This window comes from Ascaphus truei, unplaced genomic scaffold, assembly GCF_040206685.1.
Source record: "Ascaphus truei isolate aAscTru1 unplaced genomic scaffold, aAscTru1.hap1 HAP1_SCAFFOLD_367, whole genome shotgun sequence".
In the NCBI taxonomy this organism is placed as follows: domain Eukaryota; kingdom Metazoa; phylum Chordata; class Amphibia; order Anura; family Ascaphidae; genus Ascaphus; species Ascaphus truei.
This window is the reverse complement of record NW_027456694.1, coordinates 45556-64292: the sequence shown is the minus strand read 5'-3', so window position 1 is coordinate 64292 and position 18737 is coordinate 45556. Positions and strand designations below refer to the sequence as shown.

General features: G+C 47.7%; 1 protein-coding gene across 1 annotated transcript in view; it reads left to right on the top strand.

Moving 5' to 3' along the window:
* The window catches only part of LOC142483768 (ankyrin repeat and fibronectin type-III domain-containing protein 1-like), a 161064-nt gene that overhangs the window by 124832 nt on the left and 17495 nt on the right, over nucleotides 1-18737 (top strand). Inside the window, exon 15 of the mRNA XM_075583751.1 lies at nucleotides 8739-8952. Within this exon, the coding sequence (XP_075439866.1) occupies nucleotides 8739-8952 (214 nt within the window). The remainder of the gene's footprint in view (nucleotides 1-8738; nucleotides 8953-18737) is intronic.

Sequence of the window (18737 nt, the reverse complement as noted above, 5' to 3'; positions counted from 1 at the left end):
ACATACATGCTCCGGTCCCATTGCGTACGTTAATGCGGGGTATGCCTGTGTTACATAGTTACATACATGCTCCGGTCCCATTGCGTACGTTAATGCGGGGTATGCCTGTGTTACATAGTTAAATACATGCTCCGGTCCCATTGCGGACGTTAATGCGGGGTATGCCTGTGTTACATAGTTACATACATGCTCCGGTCCCAATGTGTACGTTAATGCGGGGTATGCCTGTGTTACATAGTTACATACATGCTCCGGTCCCATTGTGGACGTTAATGCGGGTATGCCTGTGTTACATAGTTACATACATGCTCCAGTCCCATTGTGTACGTTAATGCGGGGTATGCCTGTGTTACATAGTTACATACATGCTCCGGTCCCAATGTGTACGTTAATGCGGGGTATGCCTGTGTTACATAGTTACATACATGCTCCGGTCCCATTGCGTACGTTAATGCGGGGTATGCCTGTGTTACATAGTTACATACATGCTCCGGTCCCATTGCGTACGTTAATGCGGGGTATGCCTGTGTTACATAGTTACATACATGCTCCGGTCCCATTGCGTATGTTAATGCGGGGTATGCCTGTGTTACATACATGCTCCGGTCCCATTGCGTACGTTAATGCGGGGTATGCCTGTGTTACATAGTTACATACATGCTCCGGTCCCATTGCGTATGTTAATGCGGGGTATGCCTGTGTTACATAGTTACATACATGCTCCGGTCCCATTGCGTATGTTAATGCGGGTATGTGCTGTGTTACATAGTTACATACATGCTCCGGTCCCATTGCGTACATTAATGCGGGGTATGCCTGTGTTACATAGTTACATACATGCTCCGGTCCCATTGCGTACGTTAATGCGGGGTATGCCTGTGTTACATAGTTACATACATGCTCCGGTCCCATTGCGTACGATAATGCGGGGTATGCCTGTGTTACATACATGCTCCGGTCCCATTGCGTACGCTAATGCGGGGTATGCCTGTGTTACATAGTTACATACATGCTCCGGTCCCATTGCGTACGCTAATGCGGGGTATGCCTGTGTTACATAGTTACATACATGCTCCGGTCCCATTGCGTACGCTAATGCGGGGTATGCCTGTGTTACATAGTTACATACATGCTCCGGTCCCATTGCGTACGCTAATGCGGGGTATACCTGTGTTACATAGTTACATACATGCTCCGGTCCCACTGCGTACGTTAATGCGGGGTATGCCTGTGTTACATAGTTACATACATGCTCCGGTCCCATTGCGTACGTTAATGCGGGGTATGCCTGTGTTACATAGTTACATACATGCTCCGGTCCCATTGCGTACGCTAATGCGGGGTATACCTGTGTTACATAGTTACATACATGCTCCGGTCCCATTGCGTACGCTAATGCGGGGTATGCCTGTGTTACATAGTTACATACATGCTCCGGTCCCATTGCGTACGTTAATGCGGGGTATGCCTGTGTTACATAGTTACATACATGCTCCGGTCCCATTGCGTACGTTAATGCGGGGTATGCCTGTTACATAGTTACATACATGCTCCGGTCCCATTGCGTACGTTAATGCGGGTATGCCTGTGTTACATAGTTACATACATGCTCCGGTCCCAATGTGTACGTTAATGCGGGGTATGCCTGTGTTACATAGTTACATACATGCTCCGGTCCCATTGCGGACGTTAATGCGGGGTATGCCTGTGTTACATAGTTACATACATGCTCCGGTCCCAATGTGTACGTTAATGCGGGGTATGCCTGTGTTACATAGTTACATACATGCTCCGGTCCCAATGTGTACGTTAATGCGGGGTATGCCTGTGTTACATAGTTACATACATGCTCCGGTCCCATTGTGGACGTTAATGCGGGTATGCCTGTGTTACATAGTTACATACATGCTTCAGTCCCATTGTGTACGTTAATGCGGGGTATGCCTGTGTTACATAGTTACATACATGCTCCGGTCCCAATGTGTACGTTAATGCGGGGTATGCCTGTGTTACATAGTTACATACATGCTCCGGTCCCATTGCGTACGTTAATGCGGGGTATGCCTGTGTTACATAGTTACATACATGCTCCGGTCCCATTGCGTACGTTAATGCGGGGTATGCCTGTGTTACATAGTTACATACATGCTCCGGTCCCATTGCGTATGTTAATGCGGGGTATGCCTGTGTTACATACATGCTCCGGTCCCATTGCGTACGTTAATGCGGGGTATGCCTGTGTTACATAGTTACATACATGCTCCGGTCCCATTGCGTATGTTAATGCGGGGTATGCCTGTGTTACATAGTTACATACATGCTCCGGTCCCATTGCGTATGTTAATGCGGGTATGCCTGTGTTACATAGCTACATACATGCTCCGGTCCCATTGCGTACATTAATGCGGGGTATGCCTGTGTTACATAGTTACATACATGCTCCGGTCCCATTGCGTACGTTAATGCGGGGTATGCCTGTGTTACATAGTTACATACATGCTCCGGTCCCATTGCGTACGTTAATGCGGGGTATGCCTGTGTTACATACATGCTCCGGTCCCATTGCGTACGCTAATGCGGGGTGTGCCTGTGTTACATAGTTACATACATGCTCCGGTCCCATTGCGTATGTTAATGCGGGGTATGCCTGTGTTACATAGTTACATACATGCTCCGGTCCCATTGCGTACGTTAATGCGAGGTATGCCTGTGTTACATAGTTACATACATGCTCCGGTCCCATTGCGTACGTTAATGCGGGGTATGCCTGTGTTACATAGTTACATACATGCTCCGGTCCCATTGCGTACGTTAATGTGGGGTATGCCTGTGTTACATAGTTACATACATGCTCCGGTCCCATTGTGTACGTTAATGCGGGGTATGCCTGTTACATAGTTACATACATGCTCCGGTCCCATTGCGTACAGTAATGCGGGTATGCCTGTGTTACATAGTTACATACATGCTCCGGTCCCAATGTGTCCGTTAATGCGGGGTATGCCTGTGTTACATAGTTACATACATGCTCCGGTCCCATTGCGGACGTTAATGCGGGGTATGCCTGTGTTACATAGTTACATACATGCTCCGGTCCCAATGTGTACGTTAATGCGGGGTATGCCTGTGTTACATAGTTACATACATGCTCCGGTCCCATTGTGGACGTTAATGCGGGTATGCCTGTGTTACATAGTTACATACATGCTCCAGTCCCATTGTGTACGTTAATGCGGGGTATGCCTGTGTTACATAGTTACATACATGCTCCGGTCCCATTGCGTACGTTAATGCGGGGTATGCCTGTGTTACATAGTTACATACATGCTCCGGTCCCATTGCGTACGTTAATGCGGGGTATGCCTGTGTTACATAGTTACATACATGCTCCGGTCCCATTGCGTATGTTAATGCGGGGTATGCCTGTGTTACATACATGCTCCGGTCCCATTGCGTACGTTAATGCGGGGTATGCCTGTGTTACATAGTTACATACATGCTCCGGTCCCATTGCGTATGTTAATGCGGGGTATGCCTGTGTTACATAGTTACATACATGCTCCGGTCCCATTGCGTATGTTAATGCGGGTATGCCTGTGTTACATAGTTACATACATGCTCCGGTCCCATTGCGTACATTAATGCGGGGTATGCCTGTGTTACATAGTTACATACATGCTCCGGTCCCATTGCGTACGTTAATGCGGGGTATGCCTGTTTTACATAGTTACATACATGCTCCGGTCCCATTGCGTACGTTAATGCGGGGTATGCCTGTGTTACATACATGCTCCGGTCCCATTGCGTACGCTAATGCGGGGTATGCCTGTGTTACATAGTTACATACATGCTCCGGTCCCATTGCGTACGCTAATGCGGGGTATGCCTGTGTTACATAGTTACATACATGCTCCGGTCCCATTGCGTACGCTAATGCGGGGTATGCCTGTGTTACATAGTTACATACATGCTCCGGTCCCATTGCGTACGCTAATGCGGGGTATACCTGTGTTACATAGTTACATACATGCTCCGGTCCCACTGCGTACGTTAATGCGGGGTATGCCTGTGTTACATAGTTACATACATGCTCCGGTCCCATTGCGTACGTTAATGCGGGGTATGCCTGTGTTACATAGTTACATACATGCTCCGGTCCCATTGCGTACGCTAATGCGGGGTATACCTGTGTTACATAGTTACATACATGCTCCGGTCCCATTGCGTACGCTAATGCGGGGTATGCCTGTGTTACATAGTTACATACATGCTCCGGTCCCATTGCGTACGTTAATGCGGGGTATGCCTGTTTTACATAGTTACATACATGCTCCGGTCCCATTGCGTACGTTAATGCGGGGTATGCCTGTTACATAGTTACATACATGCTCCGGTCCCATTGCGTACGTTAATGCGGGTATGCCTGTGTTACATAGTTACATACATGCTCCGGTCCCAATGTGTACGTTAATGCGGGGTATGCCTGTGTTACATAGTTACATACATGCTCCGGTCCCATTGCGGACGTTAATGCGGGGTATGCCTGTGTTACATAGTTACATACATGCTCCGGTCCCAATGTGTACGTTAATGCGGGGTATGCCTGTGTTACATAGTTACATACATGCTGCGGTCCCATTGTGGACGTTAATGCGGGTATGCCTGTGTTACATAGTTACATACATGCTCCAGTCCCATTGTGTACGTTAATGCGGGGTATGCCTGTGTTACATAGTTACATACATGCTCCGGTCCCAATGTGTACGTTAATGCGGGGTATGCCTGTGTTACATAGTTACATACATGCTCCGGTCCCATTGCGTACGTTAATGCGGGGTATGCCTGTGTTACATAGTTACATACATGCTCCGGTCCCATTGCGTACGTTAATGCGGGGTATGCCTGTGTTACATAGTTACATACATGCTCCGGTCCCATTGCGTATGTTAATGCGGGGTATGCTGTGTTACATACATGCTCCGGCCCCATTGCGTACGTTAATGCGGGGTATGCCTGTGTTACATAGTTACATACATGCTCCGGTCCCATTGCGTATGTTAATGCGGGGTATGCCTGTGTTACATAGTTACATACATGCTCCGGTCCCATTGCGTATGTTAATGCGGGTATGCCTGTGTTACATAGTTACATACATGCTCCGGTCCCATTGCGTACATTAATGCGGGGTATGCCTGTGTTACATAGTTACATACATGCTCCGGTCCCATTGCGTATGTTAATGCGGGTATGCCTGTGTTACATAGTTACATACATGCTCTGGTCCCATTGTGTACGTTAATGTGGGGTATGCCTGTGTTACATAGTTACATACATGCTCCGGTCCCATTGCGTACGTTAATGCGGGGTATGCCTGTGTTACATAGTTACATACATGCTCCGGTCCCATTGCGTACGTTAATGCGGGGTATGCCTGTGTTACATAGTTACATACATGCTCCGGTCCCATTGCGTACGTTAATGCGGGGTATGCCTGTGTTACATAGTTACATACATGCTCCGGTCCCATTGCGTACGTTAATGTGGGGTATGCCTGTGTTACATAGTTACATACATGCTCCGGTCCCATTGCGTACGTTAATGCGGGGTATGCCTGTGTTACATAGTTACATACATGCTCCGGTCCCATTGCGTACGTTAATGCGGGGTATGCCTGTAGTTACATAGTTACATACATGCTCCGGTCCCATTGCGTATGTTAATGTGGGGTATGCCTGTACCATTTAAACAATATTTCCTTCTTGACAATTCCGTCATCATCGCCTTTACAGATCCGCTAGATTTAGGCGGATCTGATGACCTTGGCGCCGGAAAAGATTTTTTTTCCGTTGCTAAATCAAACCTGTTTTTTTTTATTTTTTTTAACTTTTTGACAAAATAATATTTTCAGCGAATTTCACCCAAATTTCTCTCCGACGTTTACTAATATGTTGCAGTCTTTTACGCTAGAGATGTTCGAATCTTGTAGATTGACGACGCGCAGCAAAATTGTGCAATTTTTTGCTGAAAATCTCTCAATTCAAAATGTTCCCGTTGAACCATAAAGGGAGTTCCAGTGCGACCCTGCGCTGCTCCACAATATCACACTTTAATTAATAGCCCAGGAGTTCTAAATCTTTTAGACCAGGCGTGGCAAACTTCAGTCCTCAAGGGCCACCAACAGGCCAGGTTTTAAGGATATCCCTGCTTCAGCGCAGGTCATTGACTGAGTCATTGATTGAGCTGCCTGTGCTGACGCAGGGATATCCTGAAAACCTGACCTGTTGGTAGCCATTGATGACTGGAGTTGGCCACCCCTGTGTTAGGTACTGGTGCAAGTCCTTTTGCACGTATTTCAAACAGATGTATACCATATTTAAGCTCTTAAAACAGGAGAGAGAAGGAGAGAGCCTTGATAAAAAACATCTTTGTTTCTATAAAGAGGAAGAACGGCTGTAAGTCCATCAGTAATGCAAGTACCGTTATACCGGGATCGCAAGGAATAGAAAATACAGCTCAACCCCCTTATAACGCGGTGCTTGGGGTCCAAAGAATCACACCGCGTTATAAGCGGATCGCGTTAGAAATAATGTACAATTGTATGCATTGTACAATAAAGTATTTAAGACACCAATAATCGTGATGTAAAGTACATACGAAAATTGGGAGCCACGCTTGCATCGAGTTATAAGCGGATTCGTGTTGTAACGGGGCTGTCCTGGCTAAACCGGGACGTGTGGTCACCTTACAATATTGTTAAATAATGCTGACTTGTAGGCACACGGGAGGGGGTTGGGTTTGTGTGACATCGCTGTAGCACATACTTGCTAACCAGTCTTCTGTCACATGGCACCATCCAACACTGGGAGACACCATACAGCCCACTGACTTGACTAGGCTGTTGGGTGTCTACCACTGCCGGAAGGAGTCTCATGGCAGAGGAGTGCTTAATAAATATGGCTCTGGGTGTGCTTTGCAGGACCGGGAACAAGCGGATTGCCATCCACTCTTACTCCTTTTCTCTGTTGGATGTCTGACAATGAATGAGCCATGTGGACCCAGGATGAAGGAAACACTTGATTGGAGATTCCACTCGTATTTGGAGTCCACCTTGAAACGAAAACCCTTCTTAATGTCCAAAGAAACAAATCCAACCAAGGCCCTTGACTACTAAGTGGTGCTACTCAACGAAGCACTTTAAAGCACGTCTTAGTAACGAATTATGGCATTTTATAGAGTAACACTACGTAGTAACTGTGGAAATGTATGGTCCATTCACTTGAATGGGCTGTAAGGTGTCTTCCAGCATGGAACATGTCTTCTAAAGTAGCACTTCTTCGGACCCCTCATGCTTGTATAAGGCAGCTCCTTAAGCTACTGCACCGACACACTTTATTCGAGCAAATACCCGGTATGTACCTGGCAGATACCTGGAATGCGCCGCTCCTCACCTCTGACAAGCCCCGTTGCATTTGCCTTCCCAGCCTGGGTTCATGCCTGGCTGATGGGCGGCTGATCTGTTAAATGATAATGATTAGGATTTAATAGGCTGCAATGCTTCGCGTGTCTACCAGATGGCATAAATTCATGAATTGTAATGCAGTATATATATATATACTGTGCAGTATTGCAGCCAGCAGGAATAAAATGCTTCAATCCCTGCTTGGAAAATACCTCAATGCACTCGGGCAGAAAACAGTCACAAACCTCAATACACCCGGGTATACCAGAATTCGTGGGACTAGCCAAGCTCGAATAAAGTGTGTCGCCAGTGTAAGTAGGTTTGCCCCTCTAATGGTTGTGGATAACATACTATGGCCAGCGACCTCTATTTATTAGTATTGTACATCTTGAAATGAATCGAACTTTTGTCCTGCAGTGGGGAATATGGTTTCACGTCATATTGAACAGAGACCAGAGTATATAGATCAGTGTTTTTCAACAGGGGTTTCTAGGAGGTTTTGGGCTCCCCGTACGTCCCCAAAGGGTTTCCCAGCAGTTTTCAGGTAATTTGAAAACTGTTCCAAATAAAAAAGAAATTAAAATGCATCTGACACATTATTAGAGAGGGTTGGTGTTCCTTACAATGTATCCGATCTCAGACGCACTATTAGAGAGGGTCGGGATCTTTACAATGTATCTGATATCAGACGCGCTATTAGAGAGGGTCGGGGTTCCTTACAATGTATCTGAAATCAGACGCGCTATTAGAGAGGGTTGGGGTTCCTTACAATACATCTGATCTCAGACGTGGTATTAGAGTGGGTTGGGGTTCCTTACAATGCATCTGATCTCAGATGCCCTATTAGAGAGGGTTGGGGTCCCTTACAATGCATCTGATCTCAGACGTGCTGTTAGAGAAGGTTGGGGTTCATTACAATGCATCTGTTCTCAGACGCGCTATTAGAGACGGTTAGGGTTCTACAGAATTTCACAATATAATTATAGAGTTCCTTAACCAAAAAAGGTTGTAAGCCACTGATATAGATAGTACAGCCAAGTACAACTAAATGTGTTATAGGAAGGTTAGCGTAATGGGAGAAGATATGGTCCCCTATAGACAGGCACACCACAGGCCCATTTACCTTTGGCAACAGTGTGGAATACATATAAGATGCCCAATGTATAAAGAGGACAGTCAATAACTACAGTCCTTTAAGAGAAGAACACGCTTGCAGCAAACATCTTGAAAAGCTAAATTGTTGCAAATGTTAAATAAAAACCTGTATTTTTGTTCACAGCAAGCAGATGAAATTTGGCGTGAAATGAGATGGATCACGGACGCCCTGCAGTATGCGAGATATAAACAGCCGGTGGCGGGTTTGCCAATAACACGGTTTATAGACCTCACAGAAGAGCAGAACGAAAAGAAGAATAATTCCACATCATCCCATCTAGACTGTCTTCCATCCCCCTCTCCATCACCAGAAATGCATCGGAGGAAAGCTGTAACCGGTAAGACCTTGGTTTCTTCCCTTACATACGTCAAGACGTACCAGTAGGCCAATTTTCATCAATCGAGAGGAGAGGGATTATTCTTATTGTGTCCCATGTGTTATATATATCCCCTCAAATACACTTTTAGACAACACATGGAGAGACCGCTAAGATACCTGGGAAATTTGCTAATAGGAGCCATGTGCATATCCGATTAGCATATGTTCCATGTATCTCGGGCATGAATAGTTGTCTCTTCACGTGTTGTTTGAAGGTGTGTTTGAGGGGATATAGTTGGGACTACTGCAGTCTCTCTGTTTGCACTTGCGCTTAAATGCTATATTAGCACGCAAATTTGTGATTTGCCGAACGATTCTCTAATCATAATCACTGGTCAAATGTTAACGCTTTTTTCACTCTAACTGTTTCTTTCACTTCTGTGTCGATGCACTTATGATGGATTCATCCAGCAAAAGGGTTGTTAACATGAAGTAGGTATTTTTACGTAAGGAAAAGTAAGATGCCAATTATTCTTAACCAGGGTGTCGAAAGCAGAGATGTGGAACATTCTTGTTGGCAGCACCAAATTTGGATGGATGTTTTGGTGGATTTTGATGGGACAGCGCTAGAAAGTCCGCAAAACGGTTTGTGACAGTTTCACCCATCTCTAGATGGATGGATGAATAGATTGATGGATGAATAGATGGATGAATACATAGATGGATGGATAGATCTGTGTATGGGGATACCCAGAGTAGTGGTGAGATACTTTACCCAGAGATGTGGGCAGCAGAAGAGGCTTCAATAGCTGGGCAAGAGACTTCTTAAAAAAAAATCTAGAGTGGCCTTCTACTGTACTCTGTCATTGTGGTCATAATTCATTTGTACATAACGCATTGGCACCCACACCTGATTTAAAGCCATGGCTCGTCTAACCAAAGATGTTGGTGAAATCATGGAGATAATGAGGGGAGGTAGTCACGAGTCATTGACATTATATTGTGTGTGTTTATATGTTGAGCTGAAAGAGTAGCTCAGTGGTAACGTAACTGCCTTGGAAGCAGCAGAGAACCCCAGCAAATCCCAGTATCAACGCTCCTTGGGCAAGTCTCTCTGCATGGGGCACCAATACTAGATTGTGTGTTCTACAGGACCGGTCCTCACTGCTCCTCCAACACGTTATGTACAGTGCGGTGTCCACTGCCAGCCCTGTATAAGAAAAACATGTTTTTATAATATATAAAGTACTAACCATGGAGCGAGCAGAACAACGACCGTGCCCCTAACCCCCTTCTCTCCGGTTTATGGTGTCTGTGGGACAGAGAGGCAAAGTCTCATATTTACTTAAGCAGTCTTCTGCCTTCAGACACGTTCTGGCGCCCGAAGACCCCATTTCCAGCCGATTGAATTGAGTGGGTTTCAAGATGACCTCCGGCCTCATTACAACAGGCTACTTAGTCAATATGGTCCCACCTCGAGGTCACACAGAGCGGGACGCATCAGCGCCTTCTCTGCTGGAAGTCAACTCAGCCCGTTCACTTGAGTTGGCCGGTAAAGGGAGTAGCACTGCTTGGTAGATAGAGGCCCTTAATCCTCTCCCTTCCCCTCGCTACCACACTTCATCCAGGAAGGCGGCGGAATAATACGAGTGTGTTTATATGTTGCAACTCTGTATACAGTAGACTTTGCAGGCTCTCCCACTTCAAAGAGTCACCGTTCACCACTAAGCTACTTCTCTAATGGGGGAAACCACATGAAAACCTTCCCAGTCAGCCAGCTCTGGGCAGATGCAGAGAGGAGAGTAAGAATGCCCCCTCCTCTTGGTGTGAATCTGGGTGCTGCGTATTAACCCTGTGGGTGCCCCAAGACATAGTGGGGTCTGGCACTCCGGGTGGCGGTCTAGGATAGTTTGCTGCCGGCCTCTCGCCACAGCCGTCCTGCCGCTGCCATTCAGCTGCCGGGATATTCAGCTGCCGACCGTTTCACCGCAAACTTAAGCCCCTAACCTTACCTCTTATCCAAAAAAAACCCCCTAACCTTACCCTCTTACCCTAAACCCCTAACCTTTAACCCCTTACCATAAAGCCCCTAACATTTAACCCCTTACCCTAAAACCCCTAAAGTTAACCCCTGATACTAATAGACGCTAATGCACTTACCTTATCGGCAGCAAAATGGCTGCGGCGAGATGTCCGGTGGTTGCTAAATGGCAGTGCTGGGGTGGCTGCGGCAAGATGTCCGGCGGTGAGATGTCCCATTCCCCTCCGTGGGGGGGGGGGGGGGGGGGCTTAGTGGCGTCCTGAAGCAAGGATAAACGGAAGGTGAAGGACAGCCTCCTCTTCACGTTCTGGGAACGACCTCGCTGTTCCGGGGCCCCTCCGACACTCAAAAGGCTAAAGGCGAAGTCCCACTTTGCAGACAAAAAATAAATAAACAACATCCAAATAATCGTCTTCCTTGGAAAGATTCAGTCGCCATTTAAAAGTTCAATGTTCAATTGTTTGCTTCCCGCGTAAAAAAAAAAAAAATTATATTTCAATTTATTAGGGGATGTTTAATTCAGACTGGTATCTCGTAATAATAGTTTTTCACGTGATATCTTTGGCCGCAGAATTAAAATAAGCGAAACAATAAGAACGAGCCATCGCCCTGTGTATTAGCACAAAAGACATTAGCTAAAGATGATGAAGACACGCCAAAGCATTAGGTTACGCAGAAGACATCAACATGACAGAGATGTTTCACGCCCGGAGTGCCAGTGCCCCCGACGTAGCGACTACTTCCTGGGTCACTCAAAGAGTTAAATGGTTATCTATATTTAACCTAATAAACATGGTCCTGGGGGGGGGGGGCTGTCCCTTTTAGCTCCTGCGGTGCCTGTCCTCGCTTGCAGTTGCTGTTAAAAATTGGCATGTCCCAGCGTTTCTTTGGTGTGAAAAAACTTGCGCTATTTTAAGACCCCATGTGGGTCAAAAAACAAATATCTAATTAAAAGCAATCGGAATGTTTTCTCTGATACATCGGGTCACGTTTTTCGCCCCGCAACTGTGCCCGCTTTTCACACCAGAAATGTCGACATCGGGGCCTGTAATGGGAAGGCGAAAATGGCGTTGTCTTATACCTGCGTGTTCCCTCGCCCCGTAACCCCCTCCTGATCCCTATCCCAGGGCTGGTGAAGGTGCTGCTAACATGCATGGGTGAGTGATCTGGCAGAGGGTTCATATGGTTCGATAAGAGTAAATGGTAGGAGGAGGCAGCCAAACGCCACGCTAACACCCCCAAACCTTAATGGGGTCAGCAGTGCGCCTGGACCATACACCGCCCTCATGTATACTCTGACCCACAATGGGCTGCCACTTCAGCTTTTGTTTCAACGTTGTCCCATGTTCCCTCTAGATAAGGGGTGGCCAGCTCCAGTCCTCAAGGGCCACCAACAGGGCAGGGATTCGGGATACCCCTGCTTCAGCACAGGTGGCTCAACCACTGGCTCAGTCAACGACTGAGCCTCTGATTGAGCCACCTGTGCTGAAGCAGGGATATCCTTAAAACCTGACCCGTTGGTGGCCCTTGAGGGCTGGAGTTACCCACCCCTGATATATGCTGTAAGCTCTTGGGATCAGGCCGTCCTTACGTTCTGTATCTGTTTGCGTTTGTCCTTACTTGCATGTCATTCTGTTCATGTAATATACTGTAACTCTGTACCCTTCCCCCTCCCCGTTGTACCGCGCTGCGGCATATGTTGACGCTTTACAAATAAACGATAACCCTAACAACAATAATAATAATAACATTATTATGTAGGCGTTCGGTGGAAGCCTCATTGCCTTTGAAGTGGGACAACCTCACTCGGATCCCAGTGTCGGCGCCTCTCGTGCCCGTGGCCACGTGGCTTTTTTACGTACGTCTCTGCGTCCGGCACCCACGCTCGTTTGCAAGGTTCTTATTAGCGGAGGAGGAGTGACAGTGACACACAAAGCATTATGGGACGTCGTTTTTCTCGACCTCGGCGCACAAAGCGAAGCCGTATGAAACGTAATGATATTTGTATTTGCCGCGACTCTCTGCTTAGCACGCCAGTTACATAATCCCTTATACCTACAGTTGTCTGAAAAGCCGACGCAGCCATTAACTTACTTTAGCGTTGGGTTTCCCCCGACAGCGAGAAAAAAAATCCGACAGCAATACGACACGTGCGGGTGTGCTGGCTACTGAAAAGGCTTTCTGTCTCCCAGACAGATTTCCATTAACTGCACACACAGCGCAGCACTAAAAATGACTTTACAGCGTGATGAAGATCTGGAAAAACAACTCTGTTTGCAGGGGCTGTCCCGGGCTATTTACAGTCTGAGCATAGTGGCAATTCCAACTTTTCTTTGTTAAGGGTTTGCATGATTTAGACCCAGGGTTGGCTAGGTTGGCTTCTCCAAAAATGCTGGACACAACTATGAAAGGTGCGACGTGCCCGACTCAAACACCCTCCCTCTCATCCAATCTCCGCTCCATGCTGTTTCTTCCTCTCCTTGGCCCCACCCCCAGGCTCCTGACGCCTCCTCCTGATTGGCTGCATTACCCAGCAGCAGCATGGCAATCAGGATGGAGGAAGCTGCCCAGCCCTCCTAGCCTCAGCCCTGCTCTCTCCCTGCTCTGGGAAATCCCGCGGGGCCCCCCCAAGCCGGTCAGGTCACTTTTTGTCCAGAGAGGGGATACACATACATGTCCAGTATTAGCTCAAACTTTTTACTGGGCGGAGTGTCCAAATACAGGACAGTCCGGTTCTATACTGGACACCTGGCAACCCTATTTAGACCGTCCAATACAAAAGTTATGATGGGCAAAAAAAAAGGGACAACCCCCCCCCCCCCCGCATACTCTATTAAGCACAGCACATCAAAATATCACTTGTGAGCACGTTCACGTGCTAGATCATGGAATTTCCCAGAATCCCTGGCTGCAGTGGAAGCATTGCATGGCATTACCCAGAATCCCTTGCTGCAGTGGAAGCACTATATGCTAAGCGATAATGGGGAAAGGCAGGGCTGCAGACCTGTCTGAGACCTGTGAATATGCTCACACGTTGGATTTTTACTTGCTGTACTATTTTCTGCGGGCATAGATAAAACATTTTTTTTTTACTACATACCATTTACGTCTGTGCGGCGAAAGCGGGAAATGTTAACGTCAAACATGCCGTTTGCGACGCTGAGTACACAGACTCACTGTGTTTCCATAGTAACCAAACGCGCTGAAGGTTTTTAACAGCCTTTGCCTAACCTCATGTGTGCGATAAGACTGTTTGCGAGGCTTTGAACGCTCGAGCACGTTTCCCATTCGCTCTTCTTGCCTTCGCAAACGAGGGCACCAATAGCGGAGAAGGATAGCAACAACGAGGCACCCAGCAAAATACTCCTCGTGAGAGTAAAAAGTTTACTCTAAGAGCGATTAAATGTTCCCTCGAAAAAATGCAACAACAAACAAGTTGTTTTGATCAGGGCTAAAGCGTCACGCCACTTCGTTTTAGAAAAACACAACGGACGCCGTCTACGATTATCCCCCCCCCTCACCCCCCGCCCATCCCTGCCCCCCTCCAAAACGGAATATTTCTCAATAAGGAATGATTTTGCTATGAAACATGTGGCCAGGATCAACAAAAAAAAAAGGGGGGGGGATTTAAAAAAAGATTGTCTAAGTATAAGTTAATTAGGCAGATGTAACGTTTAAAAGTAGAAACATACGAGTCTGTTTCTCTCTCTTTCCGAAGCTCCGTGCGTCTGTCCCGGGCGCGTGTCGGAGCGAGCAACAACACTGGGCTGCCTGGGACTGTGTCTTTGCAGGAGGGCTCTGTAGTCACTTAAGACTTGTGTGATCAGCGCAAATAGAGACATTTATTCACCTCTGTACTCAAAATACTGCGGGGCCTTGGGGATGTTGTCTAGGGGAAACACTGGGCTCCTTCAGTTTCTCGATAATGTCCTGCTTGCAACAGCTCCAGGGCTTATGTGAGCCCTGTTTATTCAATCCCATCATTGTGGGATTCTAGTAGGACTTTTTGCATATATATGAAGGCTTTTTTATTTGTATTTTTTAACTAGCAGTTGCTTGGAATTTCTGCGTCTTTGCGGTCGAGGGGCTTCTGCTGGTGGCGTGAGTCTTCACTCTCGCTTGAAGTCGTTGCCACGGCAGTATTTTTACCAATATATTCTGTTTCACGTCGGTGCGATGGGGACCCACGGTCGGTAATTGGCAACGCAAACCACATGGAGTGGCGCAGGGGAAGGCTTCTGTACAAGTCCCGGGTTTACATGACGGTCTTGCTCTGACGGGCAGGCTAGACCCTGCAAATTGTATGGCCCATATTTACTAAGCAGCCTTCCTAGGGATGCCAGGCGGCTTCTCCAAAAAGGCTGGACACAGGGGTGAAAGGTGCGACACGCTCGAGACACGCATACACACATCGCTCACCTCGACATGCGGTTTCCTCCTCTCCTTGGCCGCACCTCCAGGCCCCTGACACCTCCTCCTGATTGGCTGCATTATCCATCCCCCTAGCAACAGCCATGCTCTCTGCCTGCTGGGGGAAATCCTGCGGCCCCCCAAGCATGTCCAGAGAGGTAATACAGGTATACACATACACGCACAGAGAGGTAATACTGGTATACACATACACGCCCAGAGAGGTAATACTGGTATACACATACACGCCCAGAGAGGTAATACTGGTATACACATACACGCCCAGAGAGGTAATACCGGTATACACATACATGCACAGAGAGGTAATACCGGTATACACATACACGCCCAGAGAGGTAATACCGATATACACATACACGCCCAGAGAGGTAATACCGATATACACATACACGCCCAGAGAGGTAATACCGGTATACACACACACGCCCAGAGAGGTAATACCGCTATACACATACACGCCTAGAGAGGTAATACCGATATACACATACACGCCCAGAGAGGTAATACCGGTATACACATACACACCCAGAGAGGTAATACCGGTATACACACACACGCCCAGAGAGGTAATACCGCTATACACATACACGCCTAGAGAGGTAATACCGGTATACACACACGCCCAGAGAGGTAATACCGGTATACACATACACGCCTAGAGAGGTAATACCGGTATACACATACACGCCCAGAGAGGTAATACCGGTATACACATACACGCCCAGAGAGGTAATACCGGTATACACATACACGCCCAGAGAGGTAATACCGGTATACACATACATACCAAGAGAGGTAATACCGGTATACACATACACGCCCAGAGAGGTATTACCGGTATACGCATACACGCCCAGAGAGGTAATACCGGTATACACGTACACGCCAAGAGAGGTAATACCGGTATACACATACACGCCCAGAGAGGTAATACCGGTATACACATACACGCCCAGAGAGGTAATCCCGTTATACACATACACGCCCAGAGAGGTAATACCGGTATACACATACACGCCAAGAGAGGCAATACCGGTATACACATACAGGTCCAGAGAGGTAATACCGGTATACACATACACGCCCAGAGAGGTAATCCCGTTATACACATACACGCCCAGAGAGGTAATACCGGTATACACATACACGCCAAGAGAGGCAATACCGGTATACACATACACGCCCAGAGAGGTAATACCGGTATACACATACACGCCCAGAGAGGTAATACCGGTATACACATACACGCCAAGAGAGGTAATACCGATATACACATACACGCCCAGAGAGGTAATACCGGTATACACATACACGCCCAGAGAGGTAATACCGGTATACACATACACGCCAAGAGAGGTAATACCGGTATACACATACACGCCGAGAGATAATACCGGTATACACATACACACCCAGAGAGGTAATACCGGTATACACATACACGCCCAGAGAGGTAATACCGGTATACACATACACGCCCAGATAAGGGATGAGGTTTTTAAGGTAAGGGGTATTAGGGTAGGGGCCTAGGGTAAGGGGTAAAGGTTTTAAGTGTAGGGTTTTAGGGTAAGATTTTAGGGTAAGGGATTAGAGTCACAGGCTAAGGTTTTTAGTGTAAGGAGTAGCTTAATGTGGCTTGGGTTCCCTGGTTTGGCTTTTACCTCCACTGCAGTTTGGGAGAAAGGGGGGTTGCGGCAGAGGCCGTCACGCAAGGTTCGCGCACGCGGTGCCAATGATAAAAGGGTTCCGTGGGGACTACAGCCCCCAGAAGGCCACAGGGCTGTGGAGTCAGGTGACTAGGCCTGGCCAATGGAGTGTTAGGATTTCCTGCTCAGGCAGTTGTTACAGTTGGTGCTCTGAGGGCTTGCTGGCAGTTGGAGCTGGGACACAGCTAGGGGAGGTTGCATAGGTGCAGGGGTCTGTGACCCTCTGCACTAGGCCAGAGATCCCCTAGGCCACAGTTAGGCACCAACTCACCCTAGATTGTGGCTGCTTTAGGGAAGGCCCCTTCAGTTAGGGATTCTGCCCTTTTAGTGATTAGCCAGCTTAGGGCCACAGCGGTTTCCTTTGAACTAATGCTACTGCAGTCTGGGACCAGGCTGCAAGAGAGGGAGCGACCAGCCTTGCAGCGGTCACTCCAGAGGGAGGCATCCCATCCAGCGCAGGATATCGTTGGATCCCCTGTTTCTCATGGTTTGCGCGCCCAGGTGTGGACACACCCAGCAGGTACCGTTCACCAAACGTGCACCAACATCTGTACAGTTAGGCACCGGTCACGCCTAGAGGGGTGGGCATCTTTTGGGGACACTTATTGGGTGAAGTGACCATGTGACACCTCTGGTACTGTGGACCCGGTGTGGGGATACACGGTGGTGGGACAACGCCCTGCGCGGCAAGGTATACTGTAACCATTAGTATTGCTATGGCCTGTATGTGGTTAATGGTTATTGCTCACAGTAAATGTTATTATTGTTATTCTTATAATCTGTTGACTGTTATTAATAGTTCCTGCTCGGGGTTATCCCATCCAATTGGGATCCCGTGCAGGTGGAGGCGCTGCCACTCAGTATATTGGTTACCCCAGGCTCCCAGTAGCGGAGGCTCAGATCCATGTGAGCCGACAGGTACCGCCAGCACTAGTAGACCCTCCAAACTAGAGGGAAAGAGGGCTACATTAGTATTAGGGGGTTTAAGGGTAATTGGGTAAGGTTAGAGGCTTACCCTGGCAGCGAAGCAGCCGGAGAAGAGATGTCCGCGCCCTAAGGTGAGTGGCGTCCAAATCACTGCCGGCGTTTAGTCGCGGCAAAACCGCAACAACCACATATCCTAGACCGCTTGAGGACACCTCACATCATATTGACTTGAATGTGCTGTAAGGTGTTTTCCCCGAGCGTTAAATGGTGCATTAAAGCAGAAAGCTGCTTTTTAAATATGGCCGCCCATGTTATCCACGTGCCTTAAAACACCAAAAACATGTATTTTTCGTTTTTTGTTTTGCATTTTTTTTTTAAAGCATAGTGATGTCATAAACATTTTTCAAAAAGTAGAACAGGTGGCAGCCATTTTGTCTTTGTGGTGATCTCAAACGATCTAGCAGTATGGATGCTTCTAACACTGGGGATATCTCTCAGGTAAAGAAACTTAGGCTGCTGCCTGCGCTTCACGCGCTCCTGTGAGGCTGTCGGCGCGTGCTGCTGAGTCCCCTGGTCTTCAGAGAGCTGCAGGGGGAAATACAGGGGGGGCGTGACGGGTACGCGGCCGTGACGTCACCCGGCAGGTTAGCCTAGCGCTCCGTCGCGAGTCCTGATCTCAATTCTCTTGAAAGCAGCGCG